Source organism: Bubalus kerabau, chromosome 4 (genome assembly GCF_029407905.1).
Source record: "Bubalus kerabau isolate K-KA32 ecotype Philippines breed swamp buffalo chromosome 4, PCC_UOA_SB_1v2, whole genome shotgun sequence".
NCBI lineage: Eukaryota > Metazoa > Chordata > Mammalia > Artiodactyla > Bovidae > Bubalus > Bubalus kerabau.
Window position 1 is genome coordinate 46,601,467 of NC_073627.1, and position 22,610 is coordinate 46,624,076.

Consider the following 22,610-nt stretch of genomic DNA (forward strand, 5'->3'; position numbering starts at 1 on the left):
TCGGTGACCATGCTGCCGTAGTTTACGCACCCATCACCAATGTGTGAGTTACAAGACAGAGACTGCGACTTCTTTGATTCAGTAGTAGAAAAACGTCCACCGCTTACTGCAGAGTAATCAGGGCACTGAAACAAAACGAAAAACTGGGCGCTGTCTCAGTTATCCTTTATTTGTAATTTACCCTGAATTACGCTGGGTAATCTTTTCAGCTTTTCCACCCCCTCCTCACCCCTCCAATTCGCGAGCGTCTCGGCGTACCTAGGTCACCATATCCTTTACAAAGAAAAATAAGCTCTGAGGAACTCGCTCGCCCACGAAAGCCGAGATGGCAAGCACTGACAAGATGGCCGGCAGCCCGACGCGGCCGCGAGTCTCCACCCACTTAGGACGGAGGCCTGCGTCACGTCACCCCCCCCCCCCCCCCACCCCTGCTTGGCACCTCCTCCGGCCGCAGAGCCTGACGGGAGACAGAGCAGCGAGCGAAGGCGTCGGCCATTTTGTGGATGTTTCCTGTGGGACGCGGTGGTGGCGGTTGGGTCGGAAGAGTGAGCTGTTCTTCACGTCGTTCTTTCCTGTTTGTTTTCTCCTCTTTTGTCGATAGAGCGCAGTTATGGGTCGCAAGAAGAAGAAGCAGTTGAAGCCGTGGTGCTGGTATCCTTTGTCGGTTTGAAGTCGAGGCCAAGCGGGGGCGCCGGTTAGTGGTGACTTGTCTAGGAGAGGCCTGGCTTCGGCCTATGGCGGAGAGTGGGATCTAGGCCTCGAGGTCGGTGGTTTGGTGGTTGGACTGGGATTTGGGAAGACTTGTCAGAAAGTAGGGGCCCTGGGGCGAGAGGTTCTGGCAGTTGTGGGTCGTGGGCCTTCGTGACTCAGGAGGTTCTTGCTTTGGGGCGAGCGTTGACCCCCTGAGGCGACTTGGACCCCATCACCAAGGACAGAGTCCCCTGAGGACTCTACTCCCACACTCCGTTGTTTTGGTGACGATTCAACAAAGGGACTTTCTTCGAGTATAATACGCTGATTGACTCTGGAGGATTAGGAGAGAGCTTCCGGAGTCTGTCACCCACTTTGTTTTTTTTGGTAGAATCTGGTTTCCTAAAGGCTTCTGTTAGTCAACCCTGATTTCGAACCCCCCCCCCCTTCCCCCGTTTTTATTGCGGGGGTGGCGGGGGGAGCTAGTTTCCGCGTCTCGCCCTCTGGCGCGTTAATCTTCGGGAAGTAACTGGGTGGGGTTACTTATCTTTCTACCTAGCTTTCTAGGAGTGAAAAAATACGTTTTAGGAATAAAACGTGGCGTCTTTTTTTTTCCCGGGAACGTTAATAAACTACGTTCCAATTGTTTTTATTTATTGTCTTGTACCTGAAAAAGCTTTGCTACAGAACTGAATTTATTTTTGTAATAGTTGAAAAATGGTTACAAGTTTTGTTAAAGTGCTTTTAAGAAAATCTGATTAGTGAGTTAATTCTCGGTAACAACTCTTCTGTGAGTTTAAATGAAACCTTTGGCAACATAAATTCGGAATTGCAGGCAACTTTATGGGTTTTTATAGGAAATGGTTACTTTTACTCGCAGTGAACTTATTTTCAGATTCCAAATTAGTGTTAAATTCTAAATGTAAATTCTTAATCTGATTATTTTTATGTTCTGCTTAATTGAAGTTCTGTCGATGTAAATTGTTTTTTTTCTTTTTTTAATAAACATTGATCCCTTGCAGTTAACATCGTGCGTTTGTAAATGTTGAGAGATTGAACAGAAGTTAATTTCGCATAAATCTGGTAAACGCTGAAATTTGACGAAGCTGTATTGCCTACGGAGATGTGTTTTTTTAGGGTTGGTGAAGAGATTGTGGGCTTCCGGGACATTGAAAATTCCAAAATTAGTGGCAGGTTTATTTCTAGTTATATAATACCAAAAGCAGAGTTTGTACAAAGTACTTTTGGTTTTAGCTGTTTCCGTTTTTAATGTTAAGTAGTGAATAGTGTTGTCTTTAATTGCATATTTATTTTCTATAAGTAATGTTATTGTGCTATATTTTTGTACCTTAACAATAGTGACCAGGTATTGTAATAGAGATTTTGATGATGAGAAGATCCTTATACAGCACCAAAAAGCAAAGCATTTTAAATGCCATATATGTCATAAGAAATTGTATACAGGACCTGGCTTAGCTATTCATTGCATGCAGGTAAGGAGTTTTTTCCTCTTACTTAATTTTACTCTATTGTAGTTTGCAAACAACATGGAGGGAAAACTTTGAATTTCTTTTTGAAACCCAAGGGTGTTTTTTTTTGTTGTTGTTCATTGCAAAAGATTGGACAAGATGACCAGTTAATTAAAAAAAAAAGGTTGTTTAGCCATGGAGAAGATACACTATTGATTTTCTATGTTTAAAGAATTTTTATTAGTATTTACCTTTAAGTTATTGATACCTTCGTCCTAGGTTAGATATGTGACAAGCTGAAATTCCAAAATATTTCCTCAATACTTGGGCAAGAAAACAAAGATCAGAGATTTAAATTTTGTAGGCAATCTGACCAGTTCTACTCAGAATTAGTACATAATTAACTGCCATTACTCTGCCATTGAAGGATTTTACAATCTGTTGCCTGCCTGGGGCTAGGTTTAGTTCCACCATTTATTCCATGGAAGGGTAGTATTGTGTTTCATTTAAAACTTAGGTTTTTTTTTCATTTCTAAGTAGGGGGAGCTTTGTAATGTATATTTCTGAAGATCTAGTTTTATTTTTGAAGATCTGTTTTATTAAACATTTCTTCTACTTTGTCCAGAATTGCCTGAATTTTTGCATAATTGGACCCTAGAGAGACGTGAGATGAAGGAATCCCCATTGGAAATTACTGTTAGTAGGAGGCAGGGAGGTAAATTAAAACAAGATTATTGCTTCCCCAAGCTTAAAAATAAGTTTTTGTAGATCTTTCTCACTTCTCTCAAGCCAATCAGTAATTTAAAATCCATTCAGAAATGTCAGCGTCTGCTACATCCACAATTTTCCATTGTGGCAATCACTGGTTCTTAGTTGCTAAATCCTGTCTGATTCTCTTTGACTCCATGAACTGTAGCCTGCCAGGTTCCTCTGTCCTTGCAATTTCTCAGGCAGAAATACTGGAGCAGGTTGCCACCTTGAACTCAGGTGTCCTTCATTGCAGGCAAATTCTTTACTGCTGAGCCTTGAGGGAAACCCAGTCACTAGTTACCTGTGACTATTGAAAAAGAAATTTAAAAATGAAAAGTTAAATTCTTCAGTCGCATTATAGCCACATTTCCATTGCTTAGTCACATGTGACTGGTGGATGACTTGTATAGTACAGATGTAGAACTGCACCATTTACGTGAGACAGCATTGTACAATGTTTGAAGCACCATATATATAGCAGTGAATAAAATAGTCATTTTTGTGAAGTTTAGATTAACATTGTGGAGGAAAACAACCTATAAATGTTTACTTAGCCTTATGCTGATACATCGGAGAAGGTGATGGCACCCCACTCCAGTACTCTTGCCTGGAAAATCCCATGGATGGAGGAGCCTGGTGGGCTGCAGTCCATGGGGTCGCTAAGAGTTGGACACGACTGAGCGACTTCACTTTTCACTTTCATGCATTGGAGAAGGAAATGGCAACCCACTCCAGTGTTCTTGCCTGGAGAATCCCAGGGACGGGGAGCCTGGCGGGCTGCCGTCTATGGGTCGCACAGAGTCGGACACAACTGAAGTGAAGTGACTTAGTAGCATGCTGATACATGATAGAGAACTAAAACTAGGTAGAGGGGAATAGGGGCGGGCCAGAAGATAGTAAAGGCCTGAATGACAAGCTGACATCTGAACAGAGATCGAAGAGGATGAGGGAGAGATTCCAGGGAACAGCAAATGAAAAACTGTTACATAAGGAGTATTATCCTATATTGAGGGAAGAGCAGCAATGTGCTACTTTATATAGGTCTTGTCGGCTGCTGTGTTTCTTTAAGTCTGAATGAAATGGGAGGTTTTAATTGAAGTGTAACATGCTTTGGTGTACTTTGGGTCATTTTGGCTGTAAGGGTGAGAATAGACTGTAGAGTGCAGTAAGTCCTCTTTAGGAGTATTCGAGGCAAGAGGTGATGGTGACAGAGATAAGACTTTGTTGATGAGGTTAGATGTGGAACGTGAGAAAGTGAGGGGTGGAGGATGATCTAAAGGTTTTTGGCTTGAGCAGTGTGAAAAGTGAGTTGAATACAGTGGTAGTCAATTGGCCCTTGGTATTTTGGTATCACTGGGGGTTCAGCCAACCACAGTTGGGAGTCAGTTGATTGAACCCACCATCAACTGAGTGCAGAAATCCACAGATACTGGAGGGTGACTGTACTGTGCCATTTTATATAAGGGACTTGAGCACCCTTGGTATGAGGCGGGTAGTCCTGGAACCAGTTCCTCCTCAATACCAAGGGATGACCGCTGATGTGTAGAAAGCTGCGGGAAGAATAGGCTTAGAGGTGAGAATACTATATCATCTTACATTAATTTTGAATATTTTAGTGTTGAGAAGGTCGTCTTGAATATCCAGATGGAGATGGCATATAAACAGTTGAATCTACGGGTCTATAGTTTAGAGAAGTTGGAGCTGGAGATAGAAGTTTGGGAGGATACAGTAAAAGGATGGCTATTTTAAGCCATGATACTAGATGTCCTTAGAGAGTATAGATAGAAAAGAGGTTCAAGGACTCCACCTTGGGTGTCTCCCAGCATTTAGAGGTCAGATGATTAAAATAAACCAATCAAGATTGAAAAGGTAGGAAAACTAAGAGATTAGTGCCCTGGAAGCCAAATGAGGTGTTTTAAGGAGAGAGTTAAATCAAAGCTAGTGGTAGATCAAGAAAGCACAGGACAAAGATTGGTTTGATCAAAGTAGAGGTCATTGATTACTTGTCAGGAGTGCTTTCCTAGGATGAAGAAGATGAAAGGCTGATTGGAGTGCTGGCAAGAGAACATGCGAGGGAAAGGAGAGGCACTATTTGAGGGAGTTGTACTGTAAGAGAAGAGCAAAGAAATGTCATGAAAGCTGGAAGGAGATTAGTTGATAAACTATTAGTTAATGTCTTTAATTGAAATTTTCTATTTATATATTCTTATAGCAGCCTGTGACATAGGCATGGCAGTTTAATCAGACACATGCTCCAGTTTTTATAGTAAAAGATGTTTTTCCCCCTCATCACTTACAAGCGTAATGAAAACTAGTTACTGTGTCTGTGGATGTAGCTATATTTCTTTAAAGAACATAGAGATGACTTCATGTACATCATCAAGAAAAGTAACATTCTAAAAAACGTGGGGGGAAGTGATTACATCATTTATTGAGTAGCTTTATTCATGGATCTTTTAATCATAATATAATTTCTAAATTTCATTTGCATTTCAGTTTTTTAAATCTTTGAGATACTCCTCTAAGGAGAAAAAACAGTTTTCTTTACCTTTCTTCTGTTCTGTGAAAGAGTCTTAAAGGAAAAGAAAAATGTGTTACTTGGACAACTGTATCAGAGTCATTACCCTTACCCTATAAAAGTGGTTCTCAAACTTGAACATGCAAAGGAATCACCTTGAAGACTTAGATTCATGATTGTACTGAGAGTTTCTGATTCAGTAGGACTCTAATGCCCTGAGAATTTACATGTCTGTTAAGCTTCCAGTTGAAGCCAATGGTCTAGGCAAACTACTTTGACATCCTTTAACCTAAGTTAAAACATTTTGCTGAAGGAACCAAGACTGACCAGGGTTTTACCATATTGGCAGAAGTTGCTCACTGAGGGTTAGAAATGTTTGATCTAGCAAAGACTATACAGTGAAAAAAGGTCCTGAATTCTCAGTGTTATACAGTAATACATCTTAAGAACTTCTTTTTGTGATCAACCAAATACCTTCAGAGATAGTGACAAGTTCTCTGCTCTGGCAGTGTTAAGCTCCTTAGGTGACTCATTAGTTGTGGGTAATGCTAATTGTTAATGTCAGTTTTGTGGTTTGTAATTACTAGCTTGTCAAGTACATCATTGGAAATTTCAGTTTATTCTGATAGTTAATATAATAAGGCTTCATAACCATTACTTAATTCAGACTTCAAACTTCCCTGATTTGAGTAGTACTGTTACTTTATTGCTAATAATTCAAACAAGATTATAAGCTACACATTGCCAAGTGATTTTTATATACAGTTTTTTTTTTTTTTTTAATCTTAAAAATAACCTGAGAAGTTAGGTACTAAATTAGATGAAGTAAACTGAGGCTTAGGTCAAATGATTTGCCCAAACTCTCGAAAGTTGGAGGGTTGAATTCAGTCTCACTATAGCACCAGTTACTCTTACCTTTATACTAAATGGTCTATGAGTAATTTAAAATTACTTTTTAAAAAAGACTTTCATGAGGCATTTTTGTCTATCTAATGGAAGGCTTGTGTTTTGTTTATATGGATTTGTTTGTTTTTTAATTTAGGTGCATAAAGAGACAATAGATGCAGTACCAAATGCAATACCTGGGAGAACAGACATAGAGTTGGAAATATATGGTATGGAAGGTATTCCAGAAAAAGATATGGATGAAAGAAGACGACTTCTTGAACAAAAAACACAAGGTAAAATACTAAGATAAATGCTTAATAAATAAATTTCTTAATAAAGCTTCACTAATGAGAGTATTATTACTATTTTCAAGTATAAATTTAATGGTCGGTATTAGATCTATTCGGGCTTCCCTGGTGGCTCAGACAGTAAAGAATCTGCCTGTGATGCAGAAGACCTGGGTTTGATCCCTGGGTTGGGAAGATCCCCTTGAGGTGGGCATGGCAACTCACTCCAGTATTCTTATGTGGAGAATCCCCATGGAGACAGAGGAGCCTAGCAGTCTGCAGTCCATAGGGTCGCAAAGAGTCAGACACACTGAGCGACTAAGCATAGCACAGCACATTAGATCTACTCAGAATTCCACAATTTTGAGGGTTTTTTTTTGTCTTATATTTGAAATAGATTTTATTTTGTATACATGGTATTGTTTGGATAATTTTATACATTATTTTTTTTGCTCATAACTGAATTCCAGGTAGATTTAGCAAGTGTTAAGGCCTTTAAAAATGAAGGTACCTTCTTTAGATTTATGAAATCACTAGTTGTAAATTTTTAGTACTGTATTTGACTTGGTATTTGCAGCCCTCTCCTATCCAAATGATAGAATCTTCTTTTTTTTTTTTTTTTTTCCTGTTAATCTGCTTTATTTTTTTAAATATATTGGAAAGCACAAATAACATTTAAAAAATTTTTGTCTGATATAAAATGTCATGATGCAACAATCACCATATGCCAGCAACCAAGTTTAAGTGGAAAAATATGATAATTGCTTTTTACTCCACTGGAGATACGAATTAGGAAAGAAAATACTTCCCTCAGTTATTTTTTTTTTTATTTTATAAATGAAAGTTTATTATATGTGAATATTGCAGTCATAATAGTCTAGATTAGATAGTGTACTAAATAATAACCTAAGAAATATTTTATTTTGGAAAGCGTTACAGGGAGGTCAGACTGCTTTGTCATAATTTACCTTTTGGAATGAAATAGGAAGCTTGTTTTGTAAAGTATAGCTGATTTAGGAAAATGATTTTTGCCTGCCATAGAATACGGAGAAAATGTTAACCTTGCTTAATAGAGATTGAAAAACCATTCGAAGAGTAAAGAACAGTGTTGGCTGAATTTTTTTTTGCAAAAAAAAATTCTCAAGAGCTAGTTGCATTGAAATAAAGTTTTTAAATGTTGAATGTCTTAAACTTGATTTGTTTTTCTTTTCTTTTACTCTATGGGGAAAATTAATTGAACCTTTTTTAGCAGAGAGTCAAAAAAAGAAGCAGCAAGATGATTCTGATGAGTATGATGATGATGACTCTGCGGCTTCGACTTCATTTCAGCCACAGCCTGTTCAGCCTCAGCAAGGTTATATCCCCCCAATGGCACAACCAGGACTACCACCGGTTCCAGGAGCACCAGGAATGCCTCCAGGTAGCACCTAAGGCCTCTTACAATTTAACATTCTCAAGTCTTCATTGATACAGATTAGAAGTATTAATTCTTCCCTCTTAACTTTTTGTATGTTTTCTTTTTGGTGAAAATTCTTATTTATAGGCATACCTCCATTAATGCCAGGTGTTCCTCCTCTCATGCCAGGAATGCCACCAGTTATGCCAGGAATGCCACCTGGGTAAGAAAACTCTTTTAATTGACTTGTGAGCTGGTGCCTAGTAGTGATCTTTCTCAGCTTGGGTGTTTACATCAATTAAATGTTGTGGGTTTTTTTTTGTGTTTTTTGCTTCTAAAAGGTATGGGCTCTATTAATTATTAAACTTATCTAATAAAGAAATCTACTAATAAATTTAAGGAATATAAATTTGCCTCTGGAGAGAATAGATTTTTGGGTTTTAGGATAAATGTAGGCAGCCATCTGCTTCAATTGCATCTGATGTAATTAAAGTAGTTGGTTGTAGATTTGAGTTTTTGAGATTCAGAACTGTCCACGACACTTTGTAGTTGTGACAGAAGCAAACTCTGTAAATAATTTGTTAAGTCTTCAAGAACTAAAATGAATATGAGGTGCCCGTGCTCATCACTTTTACTTAAAAATATTGTTGGATGTGAAAGGTATACAATACACTTTCCCACTGTATTTTGAAAATCACAGTTAGATTTTGATTTTGTCATACATTTTCACAGATTGCATCATCAGAGAAAATACACCCAGTCATTTTGCGGTGAAAACATGTAAGCATCTCATTCATAATGTAATTCAGGAGGTATAATCATAATGTCATTTTTTTGTGTGTTTAATGGTATCTATTCAGTTGACTTCAAAACTTTTCTAACCTTCCTCACTAAAACTTCTAAAATTTGCAAACTGACACAGATCTCTTAAAGGAGGGAACTAAAAAACATCTGAGGAAATAGTAATAGACCCACATAAATCCTTTTCTAACTGTGCAGCTGTTTTTCCCAAACTGCTGAAAGTTATGAGACTTAGTAGAAGGGGTTGATATTTAAGAAAGAGTATACTCTTAGGTGAAATTACATGCTCTATTATGGAAAGTAATTGAATTTTCTTTAATAAAACCTATATATAGAAATTATTCTGTTTGAGTCCTAAATCAAAAATTCACAAAACTTGTAACTTTTAAAGTGAATTGGACACTGATATTTGAAGGTGAGCTCTTCTAAGGAAAGGAAAATACATATGGGTTATGCTTTTAAGTCCTGGTTTAGTGTTAGGAACTTTCTACATAAAAAGTAGAGACTGAGTTTAGTTTTGGTTATCTTTCGTTTTGATGGTAGTTTATGTGTGTGCATCCCCAGATAAAGAAATCTTCACTCCATAGAATACACTATTTTTTCTTTTTGAAAAAAAATCTGACAGCTCTAAACTGGAGGGTTCTTTTTAAGGGGGGAGGTTTTTGGTTTTGTTTTCATTTTTTAATTTATATTCTGTGGATATATTCCAAGTGAGACAAAAAATGATTTTGTTTTCCAGTTACACATTTTAGATAAGGCCTCTTGTTTTTAAGAAGAGTAAAATATTTGTTCTCAATAACTTTAAATGTATTAAAATATTCTTTTAACAGACACTGAATTTTTTCACCCCTATTCTACTGGTAAACCAGAGAGTTTGCTGGGTTTTAGGGGATTTATTTTGATAGGATTGTTTTAGTGTGTTGTATGTTCTTTCACTTTGATAGATTTCAATATTAGAGGTCAAATTCAAGTCTTTATTGTTGTTTCAGGCTTTTAGCTAGAATATTTTCTAATGTTTTATGCTGTTAATTAACTTTAGTTGTCTCTTGAAATCTGCTTTCTAATAGAATGATGCCAATGGGTGGAATGATGCCACCTGGACCGGGAATACCACCTCTGATGCCTGGTATGCCACCAGGTATGAAATGTTAGTTTCCTTTTTAATATGACATATAAAAATATGACATGTTTTATTCTTAAGTATTTTGAATAACAGATTTATGAGCGTTGGTACAATGTGATTTTGAATTTTCTATGGGTTAGTAACTTCTTTTAAAATTACTGTGAGAAATGTGTTTTTTTGTTTTGTTTTTTTTGAAGTAGATGGTAAAAGTATGAGTCACTGAGCTTGTGACTTAAGAGTGGTTATATATATTAGGACTATTTTAGACAAGTAATGGAGACCCTTAGCAAGTAACAGAAAAATCCAACCCTAAGTGGTAGATTTGGCGACTATGGTGATAACAAGAACCCATACTTTCTTAAATTTGCCCCTTTGCCAGCCTTAGCTTTTGTTCCTCAGACATGTTACTCAGTAGTTCGAAGATGACTCAGGCAAGAAAGGATGCTTTTATTTCTTTTACTTTATGGCAAAGTAACTTTCTAGCCTCTTAGATATCATTTGCCAGAAAAAGTCTAATGGACCCCCTAGGTACAAGGAAGCCTGCAAATTAATTAAAATATCTTGACTTTTTAGTCTATAATGTGAGGGGATGGGATTTGGTTAGCCCAGGAAATAAGTGTGCCACAGAGGTTTTCATGAGACTCTCTCGATCTGTTGCCTAGTTTTTTAATCCTAGCACGTTTGATTTGCAGTCCATAACAGATTCACATGTATTCAAGTGATAGTATAAAAGGAACAGGAAAAATAAAGCAGCAGCAAAATTTGAATCATAGCTAGTGCAATCATTAATTTTGAGGCGGCAACTTCACATACATTATGATCTGAGACAACTTTAGACCTTTAAAGGAATAAAGAAAAATAATCTATTCATTTGGTAATGGGAAGTCAGTAAGTTTTAAATAATTACTTTGAGGCACTTGAAAGAATGGCTAGTGGTGCATTTAGGAAAATGTATGTACTTTGGCCACCTCATGCGAAGAGTTGATTCATTGGAAAAGACCCTGTTGCTGGGAGGGATTGGGGGCAGGAGGAGAAGGGGACCACAGAGGATGAGATGGTTGGATGGCATCACTGACTCGATGGACGTGAGTCTCGGTGAACTCCGGGAGTTGGTGATGGACAGGGAAGCCTGGCGTGCTGCGATTCATGGGGTTGCAACGAGTCGGACACGACTGAGCGACTGATCTGATCTGATGTATTATTTAAAGGAGTAATTTCTTTTCTGGAATAATTTTTATGGGTATATGACCTATTAATAGTTTTTATTGCAGTTTGCATTAGAGTTCTGAAAACATCTATTAGATGATTGAAATAATTGTATATGTTTGAAAATTTTATTGCATTAGTAATATCAATAGGCCTAATTGTCGATCTGCCTATATACAGGTTTTCTCGTGGTTATCTTTAACGTCTAAAAATTTTAAAGAGGAACAAAGTCATAGAGAAAGTTGGAGGCAGAATTGTTCCAAGTGGCAAACGCCTAGGTTGTCTGAGCCTCTTTGAGTTCAGCAGTCAAAGAGTTAGTAATTTTACAGTATAGGGTTTTTTTTTTTCTTTTTTTTTTTTATTTAATTGGCTACAAGTTTTTTTAATTCTCTGCAGGTATGCCCCCTCCTGTTCCACGTCCTGGAATTCCTCCAATGACTCAAGCACAGGCTGTTTCAGCTCCAGGTATTCTTAACAGACCACCTGCACCAACAGCAACAGTTCCAGCTCCGCAGCCTCCAGTTACTAAGCCTCTTTTCCCCAGTGCGGGACAGGTAAGGTGAAACTCTTGAAAAAGGAGTGCATTAATATTTTAAGGTAAAGTGCAGTTTACTGAAATCCTTCAGTTTGTCATAGGTTATTTAAGTATTTCCTAATCTTTTTAATATAATTTATTAATTATACTAAGGAGTGGCCTATTCTCTCCCATGTTTGCACACATTGATTTCCTCTACTCATAAACAATTAACTGAAACCAGAGAATAGTGTTGTATGTTGTTTTTTCATAGTAATTAATGCTGGTTACTCTTCACTTTATTAGAAATGAAAATTTAATTTCTGAGAGCTTAAATAAAAATGTTAACTCCTCTCCTACATAATGAGCTCTGGGTAGAATGAAACCAAAGACAAAAATGTAAAATCCTAAAAGCGTAGCAAATTATTTTGGGGCTCTTACTTTAATCTAGAATTGTTAAACAATGTTGCACTGTTGTAGGAAGGGCATCATTTAATGGATTTTGACCTAGTAACACTGGTATTTCCTATTGGTCTTTTTTTACCCCTCACCAGAACTCAGAAGCAAAAGATTATTTTATATGTAGTATGTATGTAATGGTTGTTAACCCAGTTTCATTCTGAATTAGGCAGGTGTGTTTAATTCATTCAGAATTCAAAAGATCAGGATGTATGTTCTTTATTGTTCACCTTAAAATGATCCATTAGATATTTTCTTTTTTTCAACTCTTTCCTATTTGTAGTTAAAAGGCACTTTTTAAGTGCCCTTTAAAACATATTAACTTATGTTTTTGAGGTTGGGGCTGATGTGGTTTTTTTTGAGAGATGTTATTAAACTTTTGGCAAATACTGTTACTGAGAAAATTGAAGTAATGCATCATAATTCTCAGTTTAAGGTATCAGTTTTGAAATACCATAGTGCCGAACACCTTAGGTTTAGGTGGAAGAAAAAACTGGTTAATTAGATTTATTGATATAGAATTAAAGTTTTTTTGAAGCTCATACTGTCACTCTGTTTATTGCAAATGCATTAACTGCCTACCTCTATATATAAAACAGTTTTGATGGCATTGTATTTTGCATTTACAGAAATGCAATCTATACTGGAAAAAAAAGTCTACCACGTGGCTTATTTTCACCCATTTGTTTGGAGACTTTTCATTGTTTCCTTTCTTTTATGCTACAGATGGGGACACCTGTAACAAGCTCAAGTACAGCTTCATCCAATTCAGAAAGTCTGTCTGCATCTTCTAAAGCTCTGTTTCCTAGCACAGCACAAGTACGCAGGAAGTTGCAGTTTAAAATTGTTAAAATGGCTTTATAACTTAACCCTTTGGACCCTACTTTAAAACTTAAATCTTATCCCAAAAATATATTATTTAATTTTTTTAAAATAAAATTAATGGCTTATAAAGCAATGGTATTTGAAAAATTGAACCACATACTAATAGAAAAAAATGTACCCCAATCTCCTATGGCTCTAAAGGGTTAAAAGCATGTAAGCAGTAAGTGCATTATAGTGGCCAATGATTAGCTTGATGCATGAGTAAGCTATTCTGTTTTATGCTGTTTAATGCATCACATATAACCTAAGGAAATTGAGTACTCTGCATTTGGTTCTAAAAATTGGCCTAATTTACATGTTTCAGATGCATAGTGTTACAGAAAGTAACAAATTTATTACTGGTAACTTTATGTTAAAAGCTCTACTGAATCCTTTTGTCCATCATAATCATACAGACATTGTTAATTGAGCGGACATTGTATTACTATATAAAGAATACTTGTGAAGGCCATATCTTTAATGTGTCACCATTGATAATTGTTTATGGTAGACTTAGTAACTGAAATTTATGCCAACATTTTTTTGTATTCTATAATTTGACTTTTTGTTTGGTACATCAATTTTTTAAAAATAATTTAGAGTAATGAAAATTGAATATGTTATTTCATGATACAATACAGTATTTCATCAATTAGGAATAATACAAAGCTTTGTAAATTAAGTAATTTTCGGTGAGGAGACATGCTATCAGAGAAATTACATAAGCAGTCTTGTTTCTTGTTTCCCCTGCTGTGTTTTAGATGTGCTTTGATTCAGCATCTTTCAATATTATATGTTATCTTAAATTTTGTGGATTGATCATGATGTTAACTTAGTTATCATTTAAAATTTTGTCCTTTATTGAATGTTAGTGTATTGTTTTTAAGTTAAATTGGTAGTAGATAAATTCAGTTTTGAGTTTTGAGGTTTTATTGATGAAAGATTGTTTTACAGGCTCAGGCAGCTGTCCAGGGACCTGTTGGTACAGATTTCAAGCCCTTAAATAGTACCCCTGCAACAACTACAGAACCACCAAAGCCTACATTCCCTGCATATACACAGTCTACAGCTTCAACCACTAGTACAACAAATAGCACTGCAGCTAAACCAGCAGCTTCCATAACAAGTAAGCCTGCTACACTTACCACAACCAGTGCAACCAGTAAGTTGATCCATCCAGATGAGGATATATCACTGGTAAGTTGTTTAAAATTTTTTACTAGCAGAGTTTGATTGAGTACTATTGTAGCAACTTGTTCATTTGAAAAAATTTTAATTTGTGTACCAATGGTCTTACAGTCTGATTGAATGCCAAGTAATTTTTGCCATTTGAATTTTTTATTCTTACCATTCTAACTTCACAAAACTAGGTGAATATTGCATATTTTGATCTTAGATCCAGTCCCCCTCCCCTAACACTATGTCTAAAAGAAGGTAGTGAGTTGGGTTCTTACTCTTAAAAATTAGTTTAGTTGGACATAAACTTGTAAATAAATTGAAGAAGCAGTTAAGTGTGAGATAGAATCTGCAGATTGCTTGCTCTACATACACCTTGATTACGGTTTCTTGCTGAAGCAATTTATAATTCCTGGATAGTTGTTCAAACATAACATACTTCAAATATAAAAATAGATGATGTTTTCTTAAGGCATCAAGGTTTTAAGTAGTTGGATTGATTTGTGTTGTGAAAGTAACTGGAATGTAAGAGTACATTTAAAAATGACTATAAAGACTTTAGATTCTTGCCTTCATGTTTAACAACTCTCTGTGTTCATATGTTTCACATCTCACATATTTTTATTCCTAGGAAGAGAGAAGAGCACAGTTACCTAAATATCAACGTAATCTTCCTCGACCAGGACAGGCTCCCATTGGTAATCCACCTGTTGGACCAATTGGAGGTATGATGCCACCGCAGCCAGGCATCCCACAGCAACAAGGAATGAGACCCCCAATGCCACCTCATGGTATTCTTCTTTTTTACGTTTTTTTATTCAGTATACACGAAAAACAAATTTATATGCAAAATACATTACATTTAAAAGTACGGTGCACAGACTGAACCTATCTTTTTGTGTTTTAAATGTGTTTTTTAGGTCAGTATGGTGGTCATCATCAAGGCATGCCAGGTTACCTTCCTGGTGCTATGCCACCATATGGGCAGGGACCGCCAATGGTGCCCCCTTACCAAGGTGGGCCTCCTCGACCTCCGATGGGAATGAGACCTCCTGTAATGTCTCAAGGTGGCCGTTACTGATCTTACTTCATCCAGTCTAATAGGTTTGGAGATTAAACCTTTTCTCAACTTGTGCTGTTTAAATAGCCAAGCTTCCGTCAATAAGGCGTCATTGTGACTTTAACAAAAACATTATCTTCCCACATACCAGGAACTATTGGACATTTATTTTACATGGGAAAATTTATTTGGAATAATAAAGCAGGAACTTTTCCTGAAGTTGCAATTTATACTGTATGGCTTCTTTTTCATGTTTCATCTAGGTTTTTAGAAGTGAAGTATAGTAAATTTGGTTCGTTATATTGTGAAGGCGCTGGAATTACATGAACATACCACCTTAATAAAGGCAAGTTCTGTAAGCTTACATTGCTATTTGTAAAGTTATGCCTTCACAGCATTTCAGATGCTGTTGGACTTCATGTCCCCAACCTAGCTTGGTGAGGGCTGTAACTGTCTCCAAGTACCTGTACATTGGAAGTCTGAATGTGTAACAATATTTAATGTATTTAGAGTTCCTCATGTTGCAGGGTTTAAGAAATCTGACCCTCCAAGGTCATGTGACTTTTCTGTACTGTTAAACTTCATTGTAATAAAATGAGAGAAAAATTTATGCCTTTTTATTCATAACCCAGCTGTGGACCACTGCCTGAAAGGTTTGTACAAATGCATGCCAGAGTAGATGTCCACATAATAAAATTCGTAGTTACCAATGCAATTTTGATATATCATTGGATTCTGTCATTGAATTGTAGGTTGTTCGTTAGCTGCATGTTTAACTGGATAGTGTATGTGGAATTGTATGTTAATCCTTCAGTTGACAAAAAACTTAGAGAGAGATATATATATATGGGTCATTATATGAGTATGAAATCTTTATATTGTGTCACCCTTCTACCCCCTTGGTGTCAGTACATGTTAGATATCATAGAGACTTAAAATGTAAATCCTGATATTCCCTTCTTCCTGCTGCTGATGTTTAGAGCCTAGTGCCAGACCCATTCATTTCCTTTTGATTATATTTGAAACTGCAGTACCGAGTGGACCTCAGAAGCTTTTCAGGTGCAAAATTCTAGAAGCTTAGGTGCATGCAGTAATAGCCTTTTGTGCTGTTAATGACTGGTATGTATTCTAAGTGTAATTATGGGAATCTAAATGTGCCTCTGTTAAGATGGTTAACAGATGGATTTGAAATTTTTTACTATGTTCCTGGAAGATGTCATTATTTCTTTGATTAAATGGCTGCCTTCTGTTATTAAGCCTAAATGGCTTTTTGCTGTTAACCTTTTCGTCCTTGGAAATTTGAATGTTAAAACTGTTCTGTGGAGAACTTTTCTGTAGAGATGACTGCTATTATTCAGTATCTTGTGTTGCAAGTCTCATAATAATAGCTTGTTGACCACTTTTTGGCATCTATTTTTAAATCTTTTATAGAATACTTTTATGATTATTTAAGTATCAAATGACCTGTACAAAGTATAATTATTAATATTATGAACTCAAGTTTAGTTTTCCTTGATACAAAGTTAAAAGACAGCTAAAAAAATAACATTTCTCTATAACCTTATGTGGAGGTGTAGGTATCAGACAGAATCTGAAGTTTTGTTTAAAAAAAAAAGTTTAACCATGTAACAAAATACTAAAGGATGTTTTAATTATCATAAAAGAGTCTGTATATAAGTGACAAGTAAAGTCATTGATTTAAAGAAAACACTGAATATTACAAAGCTGAGTGCCATTTGTTTTGCTCCAGTGGTGTTATAGCTCCTGTGCTATTTATCACCAGGAAAGCATTTCTTTCTCTACCCCTTTTCTTAACCAGCACCTATCTACCTAGATAGTTTTGGAATTATCGTGTACTTCTTTGAAAGTACGTATATCATACTGCCAAGAAAGACCTGTGTTGAGAATCTTTAAGGTCAAGATGGCATAATTTAAATTTAGAATTATTAAATAGGAAATGTTTTCTCAGACCAAATAGCTCCCAAGCATTTCATGTACAGGGTTATCAACAAACCAGGAATGGATGATAGCAATGGGGCAAAGGGGGCAGGAAGAGGGTAAAAATGGGTTAGTAATGTTTCAAAAAATTTGCTAAAGCTTCATTTGCATTTAATTCAAAGAAAACTAATATATTGAGGTTGCTTTCTGAGATCCATGAAGAGAAAACACTAGTACTTTTGAATAAGGGGTAGAATTCTAATTAGAAGTTATTTTAAAATGTTATGCACAGCACTTAGGCACATCATCTCTTGTGTTTGTATGTATATGGCTCAGATGGTGCCCATTTGGTATATTTAATGTGTAATTTGTGCATGCATCAGAGCGTAATAAGCTTCTAGAACATAACCTTTTACCTGACTGCTTCTGGGGTCCATATTATGGTTCAGTAATGAGTGGAACAACTTATGTTGAAGTAATTTTAACTCTTTGACTTAACTGTCTTAAATAATGGATGGAGTTCAGTTTAAGTAAACTTCATCTGCCCTCAGAGAAGACAGCTTTGGGGACCCAGTTATATACAAGCAGGCATTGTGATTAACATAATTTAGGAGGTTGTCAGATTAATGAGACTGCCATCTTTGGCTCTAGCATACATCCATTGTCACCACTTGAAAAAAAAAAAAAGAACCACCATTTTTGTCTGGCACTAGTTTCTATTATGTAGCTTTTACTACTGTATGACAGTAACAAGGCCAGCAGGTGAGGATCAACTTTTGAGTGACTGCTGGAATATCATTTGACTTGAATTCTTACTGTCTTAGCAATCTCTCACACATTTACCAATTAGAAATGGGGTAAATATTCTTTGAGCCCTCCTATTCCACTGATCAAGTTACATAATTGAACTTAAACTCAGTTTAATTAAATTTAGTTATTTGTGGGGGTGGGGGAGAGTCCCAACAAAAGTATGGACTCAGAATGGAATTACAGTGGACAATAGATTTTTTTTTTAAAGAGCTACTCCTTTTTTCCTATGCTTGCTTGATCATTGGGATTTTTTTTAATGCATGTCTTTTAAATTAATTGGGTAATGTTTTTCTAAAATAAAAATTTTCTTCTTCCTATAGCCCTGCCATAGGACAGGCTGAGGCTGAGTCTCAGTGTTGCCCTGTTCAGTCTGAGGCAAGTGGGATTTATTTTATTCCTTATAGGGGCTTTCACAGCTTTATGGCTGTTGGATATTCATGTCCCCAAACTTGCAGCAAGTTTGGTGAAGGCCCCTAAATTTAATTAAATTTAGGGTTTTTATACTCTTTTGGCAGAGAAGGCTCTATATTCACGTTTGACTGTGGTGTTAATAAACAAAATATTTGACATGTAATTTGTGTTACATAATACTTAACAGCCTCAGTAAAGCTGGTATTACTTACATTGAACTTTAGTAAATTGACAAAATTTGACATTCTTGATTTGGAGGCCTGATATGTTTCATTCAAATTTTCCCTTTCACTTTTTAGGAAAATCTGACTGGTTATTTTCTTCTCAAACTATTAAATTTAACCTCAAGGATAAGTTTAATCATTAGATGTGCCACTGGATAGTGAAATCGACTTTATTTAATCCCAAAGTTATGCATTGAAGGTTGAAAGGCCATCTGGAAATGCTTGTGATTTTTAATATATATAACTCTCACCACATTAGAGCAAATGTTAATGTAGAGCCCTGTGAAAAGTGGGAAGATGGTGTGTATGTGTGGTATGTATGCGTATACACTACACATTTGGTATAAAAAACGTTTGGGTATTACGACTTACAGTATGGGTGGATTATTTTCAAGCAGTCAAACTGAAATTGTATCACATAGTAAAGTTAGTATATTGAACTGTGGTTTTGGAATGATTATTTTGAGTTTCATTTTTATCTTTACTGAGCAATATTTGATGCAGTATGCACACATGAAAAGCATCTATGTATGTTTCCAACCAAAAATTGCTTTTATTTGGTTAAGAAAAGTATATGTATATGTTGTAGGGGGCAAGTAAATGGGGATCTGGAAGAGAGGCCAAATCATTAACTTGGATTACTTTTGTTCCTTCCTGTGTTAAAGCCATCATTCTATGCAGATAGCATTTTCCTCTGAACAGTAACAGTTAACCTATTAGCAAACTCAGGCTTGTGTTTCTTTGTGGTTTTAATTCTTGGGAGCGTAAAGAAATACACATTGAATGAATTCCAAATTTTCACATCTGTAACTAGAACATATGCTTTTCTCTGTAACTGAATCATGGAAAGAAGATAACAATGTTTGAAAAAAGAATATGTCACCACAAAAAAATTCCATTGGAATATTTTACTCCCTGCTCAATAATTGCACCTTTCAATAATTGCACCTTTTAAGACTCCTTAGTTGGAGGTGCTTTCTGTTATAGCCACCATTGCCCCAATATATTGAAATATTCAAGAGTGAAGTTGCTTGTCCCAATTCTAATAGTGATCATTGAAATAATTATAATTGGAATATACTCTTAAACATTTGAGTGCTGGGGTGGGAGGGATTTTCTAAGGGTGACATAATTTATTGAAGGTGATAAGACGTAGGTTCCTTGAACTCTGTAGTTCTGTGATTCAGACAAATAACAATTTTAAGAATTACTTAACTTTCAGGTGTCTATCATGTCCACTGGTAAAACTTGGTAAATTACGGAAAGGAAATGTTGAAGTCACTTACTTTCTGAGATAAAATTTTGTTTAAACTGACACTTGTGTTGGTTATGAGATTTTTTAAAGTAGGAAACATGTAACCTAAAATTTGTATAAATCAGGTATGTCTTTAAGGTGGTATTTATCTACCATATTGAATAACTTTTGTATGTTATTCCAAAATGAAACTGGTTCTCTCTTACTCTTTTATGGAAGTCTTCTAAAAAGGATTCATTATGAGACTATTGACTATAAGGCAGAGTTTTGTAAGTAAACATTCTCCCAATTATACTTCTGCTTGCAATCCTCATGATTTGAATATTAGTGTAGGTTACTCCTCTCTTAACCTTCTTTCTCAATATTTTATTTTCTGTTATCTGAATCATTTTAATAAATAACCATCTGTTTTTATAGCATATAAATCATCTAACATTTCTGTGTGATTTCTTGGCAAAATAAGCAGCTACATATAGTGTTATGATGCACATACTGGATATTCACAATTTTTTGGTTAAATATCTCCAATATTTCCAAGTGTTTTCGTGTTTTTACTTGGCATTGTGTTGGAAAATACAGTTTTTAAAAGAAACTAGATTCTTCATTAAGGCTTGGAGAAGAACTGCTTTTTTATAAGCATTGTTTTTCCTGACCTTTTGCTTAGTATTTTGGCCATAAAAGGAAAAGCCTTTCATTTTCATCCGAACTCAAAAAAGAATAGTTTGAAACTCTTACTAGTTTGAAATTATTGAACCTTCTCTCTTTAAACTTAATTAATCTCATGTAATCTCAGGGGAAATTACACTAGTCAGGATATAGAAGTCATTTTAGGGTAGAAATTGGAAACCCAAAGTCAATCTTCACTGAAGCTAGTTTGAGCTATTTATTTCTATTTGACTCAAATTGAACATAGTATTGTAAATGAAGACTGGTATAGTTAGATTCTTTAGGAGGCAAATCACCAACTTTCTTAAGAAAATATGTTTGTATATTGTAATTTTTGTCAAATTAACTGCAGAGAAAATACATGTGAGTAAACTGTTTGAACAATTGATTACTTGGATCCCTGCCATTAATTCCAAATATTACAGCACAGCTTCAGTAATGGGCTGTGTTGGGTCAGGGGCCAAATATTGTAGTGCTATGTAAAGTAGTGATACAGCACAACTTCAGTAATGTGCTGTGTTGGGTCAGGAGTTTTTGTAATGCTTTGTGTATATAAAGGGGGAAGTCCTTTATTGGAATTTTCCAGGCCTTTTGGCATTCTTACTGTGTCTGGGTTTTGTTTTTTAACCATTATTATAGTTAAGAATTGTATGTTTTGTTTTGGTTTAATTGTATGTTCAGTTTTGGTTTAAATATAAGGAACTGGCAATGAAATTCATTGATGCCCAACTTGGATAAAAATGAAGAATGTTGTTTACCCAGCTTACTATACACAAACCAGTAGTGATTATTTGGGAGAAGCCATTGTATAGTGTTGTTGACTTTTTTAAGAACCATAAATGTAACAAAAAGTGACAGCATTCTGGCCTTGGTTTACATTCATTATGAAAGGTTTCACCAAATCATTTATTACAATGTAGCTTGTTAACATTTTATTCATAAATAGTTTGGTGGTCAGTCAAAGATGAAAATAAACAAGATTTGCTGCACCATTTCCCAGTTTCTATTAATAAAACAAGGCTGCTTAAGTACCCAAGTGGACCAAGGAAAGAGTTACTAAAGTTTCTGGAAGTTTGAGTTAGAAAAGTGAGACATTTTAGTTATTGAACAGAGCCTTCCCTTTTAGTTACTAGCTTGTTACTATACTTGTAGGAGAAGCAATAGAATTTACTTTTCTGCCCGGGTTCTTAAAATTGAAAATCTTCAGTATAAGGAAATGAAGTCAAGTATTTTAAAAGTTGAATCTTAAAATATTCAAGTTTACCCTTAGAGTAACCTGTGTTTTCATATTACACATACCAAAATAGTTTATTAAAATTGAGATGTATCCAAGAGATATACAGTATTACTAACTCAGTCTCGTAAGATCACTCTAAATTTAATAGCCAAAATAAGGTAATTTTTTAAGACTTAGGGAAAAAAAATTTTAACTGTATTAATGTCAGACTCTGAGGAAATTTTATGCGCATTGACTTTTTAAACTGAATTGAACTCCTCAGTTTAATACAATTTGTGTTTTTGTTAACTAGCAGCAGAATTTCAGCATTTGCTACTTACTGGTAGAGAAGAAAAATCCCACAGCCCTGCCAGTACAGGTTAGTTTAATCTGTAAGTACCTGATGTTCCTATTTTTTTCAAACATATCCATATAACCCACACAAGGAAGAAAGCTGTGCAGTTATTAAATGTGAGTATGACTAATAGAGATCCATTGGACACTTTCAGACACACAATATTTGGGCCAAAGTAGCTCTAGGTTTGATCACCTTAGTTGTAATAAAGGTGTAATACTGCTCCTTTATCTGGTTATGATTGAACCTAAATAGATAAATTGTGCATAGGAGGAAGACAGTGGCAGTTTCAGTTGGCTGTATGCTCATGTTGGTATATAGAGTGCAGGTGTTTGGCTTCAGGGTCTCCTACTTAAGCCACTCCTGTGGTGGAACTCATACTTTTTTTAACTTTTTACAATATGAATCAACAGACAAAAAGTCACGTTTCCTCACCTCTAGCAGTGATAAATGGCGTGCAATCATAAGCTAGAAATTTTTTTTTATACGTTTTTTGATCTTACATGTTTTTAGCAACTTTTGCTGTAATTAAGT

General features: G+C 35.6%; 1 protein-coding gene across 10 annotated transcripts; it reads left to right on the plus strand.

Moving 5' to 3' along the window:
- The first annotated feature begins 472 nt into the window (after positions 1 to 472).
- On the plus strand, positions 473 to 15,916 carry ZNF207 (zinc finger protein 207). 10 transcript variants are annotated; one of them, XM_055577224.1, is made up of 12 exons: positions 473 to 651; positions 2,057 to 2,183; positions 6,470 to 6,608; positions 7,852 to 8,022; positions 8,146 to 8,221; positions 8,731 to 8,778; positions 9,867 to 9,946; positions 11,525 to 11,682; positions 12,828 to 12,920; positions 13,920 to 14,162; positions 14,773 to 14,932; positions 15,062 to 15,916. In XM_055577224.1, exons 1-12 carry the CDS (start codon positions 611 to 613, stop codon positions 15,220 to 15,222), a joined length of 1,497 nt encoding a protein of 498 aa, XP_055433199.1. In that variant the 5' UTR covers positions 473 to 610; the 3' UTR covers positions 15,223 to 15,916. The 10 variants fall into 10 exon arrangements, with proteins under 10 accessions (XP_055433199.1, XP_055433201.1, XP_055433200.1 ...); XM_055577226.1 differs by having other exon boundaries at positions 9,867 to 9,937; XM_055577225.1 differs by having other exon boundaries at positions 7,855 to 8,022.
- The last annotated feature ends 6,694 nt before the right edge of the window (positions 15,917 to 22,610 follow it).